The sequence below is a fragment of the Ptychodera flava genome, chromosome 12 (genome assembly GCF_041260155.1).
Source record: "Ptychodera flava strain L36383 chromosome 12, AS_Pfla_20210202, whole genome shotgun sequence".
Lineage (NCBI taxonomy): Eukaryota > Metazoa > Hemichordata > Enteropneusta > Ptychoderidae > Ptychodera > Ptychodera flava.
This window is the reverse complement of record NC_091939.1, coordinates 32,447,671-32,457,061: the sequence shown is the minus strand read 5'-3', so window position 1 is coordinate 32,457,061 and position 9,391 is coordinate 32,447,671. Positions and strand designations below refer to the sequence as shown.

Sequence of the window (9,391 nt, the reverse complement as noted above, 5' to 3'; positions counted from 1 at the left end):
ACGTGAAAAAAGAAAAAAAAAATTCATGGAACACTCTGCAGTCTAAACTTTTACACGAGGTGATAAGATAAAGGTGATCAACAGAGCCCGTATCTAAGCCAGCAGCGCGTGCAGAGTAATGGGTACAATTTTTCACCTGGTGTGGTAACGTATTTTTTTTCGTATGTTTCCATGATTCGATAAACGTTTATTTCTGCGCACTAAGGGGGATGTATAGATGTGTGGCTCATGACTGTTTGTTTTGACGGCCGTGAAAACAAGTTTGATAGTCTTTGCTGTGCATTCTGATATTGGACTTGAGAGACGACGTGAAGTTCACTGTTATAAAGATCTACGCGACTCGAGACTGAATGACCTAATTACTAAATATTATGACATTTGCTTAAAACTTCTGAAATAAATAAACTTTCAACCTTTCTCTTGTCCGACAAATCAAGAATAAAAATCAGGAGACGTCTTACAAATTTTAGTACCTGAGAAAGAAAGTCTAACATTTGTCGGTTTGAAATTCAGAACGGCATAAATTTTCGATTTGTACAAGAACTAAAATGACATTGATAACTTCACTTTCTTCTGAGAGCTTCAATGAGTCCCATGAGTGGTAAATCATAAAGCGAGTAAAACTATATATGTCACCGACTACGACAGTCTGATCGATTAGACTGTACCAGGCACTGAGTCTGTCGATCTATAGTAAGACAATTCCATGGCAATCTGTTATTTATTTATATCTTATTTGTTTTTATTTTTATTTTTGTTCATTCTCCTGTTTTACTTTTATCTCCTGTTTTATTTTTATTTTATTTTTTTAAATAATTCTTTCTATATTATTTTTATGCATAATTATTCTTTGTTTTGAATGTATGTATGTATGTATGTATGTATGTATGTATGTATGTATGTATGTATGTATGTATGTATGTACTTTCCGTACATGCCAGTGGGAGGGCAGTTACGAACAGCTCTACTTTCCCCTCAAAATTTCAGGTGAAGGTCAAAAATAAGTAAAATCGGTATATCAGCCTTCAAAACATGTTTTGTGATGATTTTGCGAAATTGATGAAATTTACCAGTTGGTGGCACCTGCATCAAATAACATATAAATAATAACATCAGTATGTCGGGTTTTCAAATGAGAATTGGTCAGTGTATAGCTAGATGCGCCTCGAGGACAGATATTTGGAAGCTCAATCTTTTACAAAATTATTTTGGTCTACCACTTGTGGGGCACATTTTTTGCTCATGAAATCATTTTTTGTAACGGTCAAATATTGTTAAATTCGAAAATGTCATTTAAACCCATACAGTTACCACAGGGATAGCAGCCATTCCGGTATATTCCGGGTAATTTGTTTGTCTTGTACACAATTTTGCGCGGTGACCCCTGATTGTTTTGCTTGCTGTCAAAAGAGTTTTGCTTAAAGTTCCCTAATGGAAAGTTTGAGCGAAAGTTTCTTCCAATTTCGAAGAGTTTACTACAGATAAGTCTCCAACGATCACACGTGAAGGGACCTGGTTGTCCCTCCCACTCTCGTTCTAACAAAGAAAACATCAAAGTACGTACAAAGAGAGAAATGAGTTCGCTATTTAATAACGATTTAATTGGTCTAATTTTGTTTTTTCTTAAAAAAAACACTAAAATGCTACAAACAATAGTAATTCATTATAAAAGATCTCGACTCAAACATTTACCAATTCATTGTAATACAGCAAGGTTTTGTCGTCTGCGTTGTACGGAGGAATGGAGAATCTTGAAGATAATATGTCACAATGCAGGTATGAGAATGTCGAGAATGTGAAGGGGACCATAATATTCTTCCAGTGGCAAAATTTAAAAAAAACTGTCAGACAGGTAGGTGAGGAGTCAACGTTAAACCTGCTGTATGAAAATATTGAGCCTTGACATAATCTATGACACTTTGTGTGCTTATTCTTTGAGATTTTCGTTTCCTTAGGACTATAAGACTATCTTCTGATTTAAATTTAAACCTGATGTGAAAACACGTAATACTTATTGCAAAGATTTGTCTTCATAATTCCGTCGAATGAGTTAACCTTTCAAACAGTAAAGGTGTTACTGAGAATTTTTCTTTTTCCCGAAACGCCTTCCTTCAGTTTTGTCCATCGGTCAGCCAATACTCCCAAATCGTTGGGATCGTACTATTATTTGCTTGGTCTTTACCTCAGATCCAAACAGATCCACGAGAAGTTGAAAGGCATGAGATCGCGTTTTTGGCGAGTCAAGAATTTGGAGAAATACTGCGTTTCACTCACCAAAAGTCTATTTATTAGTAACAGCAGTTAGAATGACATGCAGTTTTTTTATAACAGGCATATTAATTTTGAATAGCTAAAGAACCATAAATCGACCAGAGGAATTCTTGATCTATGCGAAATGAATATAAGCGAATGCGACAACCTTGATCATATGAAGAGGTACACTTCAACTGGGAAAGCGGCCGCTTGTCTTTTTTGTCCTCTAAATTTCTTCGTATTCCTTGATCAAAAAGAGAAACCTAATTCTGCCTCAGCTTGCCCAAGTCCTACGAATTCACCAACAATCTCCCTGTTGTCCACAATCGCAAATTCGCCAGTCGTCAAGGCGACGTTTCTTGGATATTCAACAACGACAAGGGTTCTCATTTCCAATTGTGATATGTTTCTGGTCAGTTTCACCCCGCTAGGCCACGTGATTTCAATTTTATCGACCACTGCATCACCGAGTCCAAAGTGAGCGAAAGGTTCCATCTGGCATAAGTAACCAGATCCACCATCGATGACTCTGAGGTGAGCGACGTTGTCCGTCGTCCTGGCGACAACGAGGGCGCCACGAGCTGGAGCCCCGTGTTCCGTCTTGGGCATCACACGTAGCCAGTTTTCGTCTCCATTTGTTTTGGCGCGATACATGGTAAGTGGCTGCCTACTGGACTCTCCGTGCGCCAACATCAGTTCCAGCACACCGTCACCGTCGAGATCCGCTACAGCACCACCTGGTGGACAAAGAAAATTATTTGTTAATCAGAAAAGGCGTCCACCATTAAGAAAACTTCTTCCATGATTAAGCTTATGCGGCGAATCTTCTCGCCAAGAAAAAAACTAATCAGCGCAACACAGTATGAAGAATGAAATTGAAAGTGTTTAGGCCTAATAGAAACAAACTCATAAACGTGCATACACACATCAATCCGGACATACATATGTCATCTTCGCTTGCCAAGGTCTCCTCTCCGGGCAGCTGGATGCTTCCCGAAATCAGAAAACTCCTGTCTGGCTAACGAGCCGTGCGAGCGGACGATGGACAAAACACATACCTGTCCCGTAGCCATAGAGTTCTCGAGCGTCTCCGATAGGTATTTGTGTTATCTGAGGATCTCCTCCATTCTCGTTTCTGAGAACTCTGAACACGTTATTTGGAGCTGCTCTGCGGTAAACGATGTTGTTCTGGAATATTTCCAAGTTGCCGTCGTTGTCGAAGTCGGCGACAATCACCGTCCTAATTGGTGAAGGCCTGCGGTATCTTGGTGGGGCGATATCCTGCAACATGAGAACGAAAAGTTTAACGAACAGTTGATAAACAAGTCATTGACAACGACATAGTCCCCGCTTGTAATTAGGAATGAGTAAGTGGAAGTAACTAAATTGAAGTTAACATGATCAACATGAAATAAAAACGAAATGAGGGTAAGAAAGACCTATTTGCGACTGGTGCCCATATTGGATTGTACTGTAAACAAGTAGACATTAATATTAGTGGCATATAGGGTTATGTCCTTTTACCAAGTCGGAGAGAATTTCAACGTGCATTTTTATTTTATTTTTCTGTTAGAGACAAAACATGGCCATATTACTTTAATATCTATCCTTACCGTAAATTGACGCATCTCGCCGCTTTTCTCTTGGATATATATCCTGTGTGGTCCCATCCAATTACCGTATACAATATCCATCAGTTCGTCACCATTTAAATCTGCCAACGCCAGCCCGCGACCGTGCCGATAACGATCAGCTATGTCTGTCACAAATGAGAGAAACCATGTCAAAACGATATTCATCACCGGACACACTGCTAAACTTATTATTCATAACATGAACAGCACGTACTGTCGTTAAAGAAGAGGGTTTAACATTGTGACCCAGAATCAAAGCCCTCGACAAAGACGTCGATCAATAAATGTGTTCCTGAAAATACAAAAGAGTAAAATTTTAAAATTAAGGTAGTATGCGCCTCGAAAATGAAATGCTTTTGGTCAAACTTTTCTCAAGGAATATTTCATTCCACTCTCTTTCAAAATCAAGGGTAAAAATTAGGGTCAAATTTTGGTACTAGAGAAACAAATTACCAAATATTTACCGATATTTGAAATTCAAAATGACCGCAAATCCTTGCAACTCTATGGAGGGAGAATAATAAAACTTTCGATTTTCGAAAAACTCAGAAGGTGAGAAGTTTTCTCACACAAAGAGTTTTAAAATGAATCCAGCATCATATTCAATAAAAGTTTACCGAAGTTCATGATTTGTAAAATGAGGTTTCGACGGCTGCAAGAAAGTTCTTTACTAAAAATAAATATTATTTTCCTAAATATTGTTCCTATTTTAATATAGATACACCACGGGAACGGATATGAAACTGTGATATCAGATGCGTACGAAAGATCTTATTGAAAAGGGATTTCATTTTCTTGTATACGTCAGTGCTCAGGATTTCAAGCAACGAGAGGTTGGATTAGAGACGAAAAACTACCCCACGTAAACCACTCTTGAATCTCCCTTAAAAGTGACCTGCTAACACTTTCTCTCCAAAACCCCTTTCACTGGTCAAATCGATGTCAATTTTGACCGTTACAGCAAAAGTGGGTTAGTTACAGCTTTTCTTCTTCCTCCGCCGGATTTAAAGACTTAAGAGAGGCAGGAACGCTACTGATGCCTTTTATTCTGTTTAATGTACAACCCTGGTGACTTTTGAACGGACTCTGATAAGATCCAAAGGAGAAAATGCTGAAAATTGGTGATAATTTTCAAATATTTGAGGTGTATTTCTTGACATTGAGGGCGCCCTTTTAGCCGCGCCGAGATGAGGCACTGACTGCTAAATCCATACGGCAGGGTACAGAAAATAAACTGAAAACTGTGTGATAAGTGAAGGATTCTTGATGTGAATTTCATTCTAATGTTATAATTAGTCTATTGCCAGGTTGTATTTCTGATACATTTACTCATATTAAACGCTGGCAAGGTTGATAAACAGGGACAAGTCCGGCAAATTTCATAAAATTATTGTGAGTTGTACATGCAAGTTCAAAGTTTCAAATGTCGGCACTTTCGCTATCTAATCATGCTGCCAAAGGATACATAGCACGCTACACAAACATTCGCGATTGATAAATTGTAAAGATCAGAGCGTCATTACTTCTTCTACTTTACTTCAAATCGGCTATTACGTCTCTAAAATCATTGGCAGAAATAAAGCATAACTTGAGAAAATATGTCGAAAAATGTTTCCCTACTGATAATCCACTCGACTTTTTCGCTTTTAAAACACAGCAAACTCAGCCTCTGTGCATTACAAATGCTCCAAACTGCCCTCTCCTCACCACATAGGGTTATCTCCTATAGCCCTCGGCAGACTGGTAAAGAGAGAGCAAATCTACTCCATGGCCGTCAGCCGGAATTCTTGCTAATTCTCTCGGGAATATGGTGAAAATTTGGCCATATGATTTTTCCCTACTATCTGCTGTGAGAAAGAAACTTGTCAAACTGGTTGACTGCAAAGAAATCAATTTCCAACATGTTTTCCGGAAAGAGCGATTTTTTTTGCGAGCCATGCTGAAAAAGATAATCCATTATTTTGATCGAGTGCTTGATATTATCAGCATTAGAAGTTTGTATAATTAAGAGACCCGTGGATGAACATGCATGTTATGTTGCCACGAAGTTCTGAACATAAAATGTTCCTGTAAAGTTCCAGTTTATTTATAACAACATACGTCTTACGTTAGTCAGGCTAGGTTATTTAAGGTGAGCGATGATAGACTATGAATAATCAGAGGAAATATAGAAATTATTTTGTACAGTACAAATCAGTATGAATTAACAATCGGTAGTTGAGTAGGCTAGTGAAGTACATAAAAGAAAAAATGGGCTTTTGGTAAGGCAGGTTATCATGTATATCTCCAACTTGTTTGTGAAAGGGTGTCGAACTTTGATCTGGTTGTACTCAGAGCTGGTATAGCACCTGTTTAGGGAACTTGAATTTGCATCTTTTGGCTGCGGGTGTCATTTCAATGAGGAAATGGCTCGCCCTGACGCGAAATGTATTGATGACTCACGTTTACATCATATTCAATAAATGTTGACCGAAGTTCATAATTTGTAAATGAGGTTTAGACGGCTGCAAGAAAGTTCTTTACCTAAAATAAATATTACCATTTTTATAAAATATTGTTCGTATTTTAATATACATACACCGTGGCAAGGGATGTGAAACTGTGATATCATATATGTAGGAAACATCTTATTGAAAAAGGATTTCATTTTTTTCCGTCAGTGGTCAGTATTTCAAGGAACGGGAGGTTTGCATTTGAGACGAAAAACTACCCAAACGTAAACCGTTCGTGGATCTCCCTTAAAAGTGACCTGCCAACACTTTCTCTCCAAAACCCCTTTCACTGGTCAAATCGATGTCAATTTTGACCGTTATAGCGAAAGTGGGTTGGTTACAGCTTTTCTTCTTCCTCCGCCGGATTTAAAGCCTTAAGAGAGGCAGGAACGCTACTGATGCCTTTTGTTCTGTTTAATGTACAACCCTGGTGAAATTTATACGGGCTCTGGTAAGATCCAAAGGAGAAAATGCTAAAAATCGGTGATAATTTTCAAATATTTGAGGTGTAATTCTTGACATTTGGGGCGCCCTTTTAGCCGCGCCGAGATGAGGCACTGACTGCTAATTGGGAGGGTAGAGAAAGTAAACTGAAACTGCCTGTAAATGAAGGATTATTGATGCGAATTTCATTCTAATGTTGTAATAAGTCTACATTCACGGACATAAAACGCCGGCAAGGTTGATAAAAAGGGACAAGTCCGGCAAATTTCATAAAGCTATTGTGAGTTGTACATGCCAGTTCAAAGTTTCAAATGTCGGCACTTTCGCTATCTAATCATGCTGCCAAAGGTCACTATACATAGCATGCAGGCTACCAAATCATATTCGCGATTGATAAATTGTAAAGATCAGAGCGTCATTACTTCTTCTACTTTACTTCAAATCGGTTAACACGTCTCTAAAATCATTGGCAGAAATAAAGCATAACTTGAGAAAGTATGTCGAAAGATGTTTTCCAACTGACAATCCACTCGACTTTTTCGCTTTTAAAACACAGCAAACTCAGCCTCTGTGCATTACAAATGCTCCAAACTGCCCTCTACTCACCACATAGGGTTATCTCCTATAGCCCTCGGCAGACTGGTAAAGAGAGAGCAAATCTACTTCATGGCCGTCGGCCGGAATTCTTGCAAATTGTCTCTCGGGAATATGGTGAAACTTTGGCCATATGATTTTTTCCCTACTATCTGCCGTGAGAAAGAAACTTGTCAAACTGGTTGACTGCAAAGAAATCAATTTCCAACATTTTATCTAGAAAGAGCGATTTCTTTTGCAGGCCATGCTGAAAAAGATAATCCATTATATTGATCGTGTGCATGATATTATCAGCATTAGAAGTTTGTATAATTAAGAGACCCGCGGATGAACATGCATGCTATGTTGCCACGAAGTTCTGAACATTAGATGTTCCTGTAAAGTTCCCTTTTATTTATAACAGCATACGTCTTACGTTGGTCAGGCTAGGTTATTTAAGGTGAGCGATGATAGACTATGAATAATCAGAGGAAATATATAGAAATCATTTTGTACAGTACTAACAATCGGGAGTTGAGTAGGCTAGTGAAGTACATAAAAGAGAAAATGGGCTTTTGGTAAGGCAGGTTATCATGTATATCTCCAACTTGTTTGTTAAAGAGTGTCGAACTTTGACCTGGCTGTATTGAGAGCTGGTATAACACCTGTTTGCAAGACTTGCATATCCATTCTTTTGGCTGCTGTTGTCATTTCAATGAAGAAACGACTCGCTGCGACGCGAAATGTATTCATGGCTCACTTTTATATCATCTGCATCATATTCAATAAAAGTTTACCGAAGTTCATGATTTGTAAAATGAGGTTTCGACGGCTGCAAGAAGGTTCTTTACTAAAAATAAATATTATTTTCATAAATATTGTTCGTATGTTAATATAGATACACCACGGGAACGGATATGAAACTGTGATATCAGATGCGTACGAAAGATCTTATTGAAAAGGGATTTCATTTTCTTTTTTACGTCAGTGCTCAGGATTTCAAGTAACGAGAGGTTTGGATTAGAGGCGAAAAGCTACCCTCACGTAAACCATTCATGAATCTCCCTTAAAAGTGACCGGCTAACACTTTCTCTCCAAACCCCTTTCACTGGTCAAATAGATGTCAATTTTGACCTAGTCTGGTTCCCTGACCCATTTCCCCGGTAGAGGGCGTGGGGAAATATAGGGTCAGGTACCGGCTAATGTAAACATGGACGCTATTGGGTTAAAATAAAACAAGCTGTGATTGGATGAAAGTAACACTTGTAACTTTTTCTCATCTTTCTTGGGTTTCGCACTTTCAGGCTCACTTGACATCAACTTCTTGTTTGTACCACAAAGCCTTGGAGGTAGAAAGAAAGACTTTCTACCTCCATGATTTAGCCACTGTGATTTAGCACACCTCTTGATACTTTTAGAACGTCGACATGATGCCTGGCATTTTTCGCGAAATTCGGACACCATTCTATCCATCGAAATCAATCGTCGTTCACACTTCCAACAAAGTTTGCTTTCAATTAGCTGTGATATCGCAGCAGTACTTGTGGCGTGTATCGAACGTGCTAGGCATTGGGGTCACGCCACAGTCGGCGATGACCTCAATGACCCTAGCGCGTTCGATACACGCCACAAGTACATGTACTGCTGCGATATCACAGCCAGCTTTCAATCACCTCTATTTCCCCGTACTTCTGGATTAATCCTTTCAGTTTATGTTTCCCGTCTCGTGTGCCAATGTTTTTGGTTCGGATACCATTGTTCGAACATAATTCTGATCCAGTCGAATTTTGACCGGCGTTTTCATGGTAGCAGCCATATTTGTTCACTTATGGAGTTCGCGCGCACCCGGAGACTGTCATGTGGGAAAAATTCTGACAGGTCACATGTATGTGCACTTCCGCATGCTACGCCCTCTGTATGCTCTCTGTATTTACGTATCGTTTATAATCAAATCGGCGAGTAGGGTTCTGGTTTTTGCGAAGTCTCGCGATCTTG

The 9,391-nt window shown here is 39.0% G+C and overlaps 1 protein-coding gene across 1 annotated transcript; it reads right to left on the bottom strand.

The window, feature by feature from the left end:
• Positions 1 to 2,389: 2,389 nt before the first annotated feature.
• LOC139146285 (cartilage acidic protein 1-like) lies at positions 2,390 to 3,881 on the bottom strand. Its single transcript, XM_070717693.1, has 3 exons — positions 3,867 to 3,881; positions 3,312 to 3,534; positions 2,390 to 2,990 (listed from the first exon to the last, which is right to left on the bottom strand). The coding sequence occupies exons 1-3, from the start codon at positions 3,879 to 3,881 to the stop codon at positions 2,503 to 2,505; spliced, it is 726 nt and encodes a 241-aa protein (XP_070573794.1). The 3' UTR covers positions 2,390 to 2,502.
• Between the last annotated feature and the right edge of the window lie 5,510 nt (positions 3,882 to 9,391).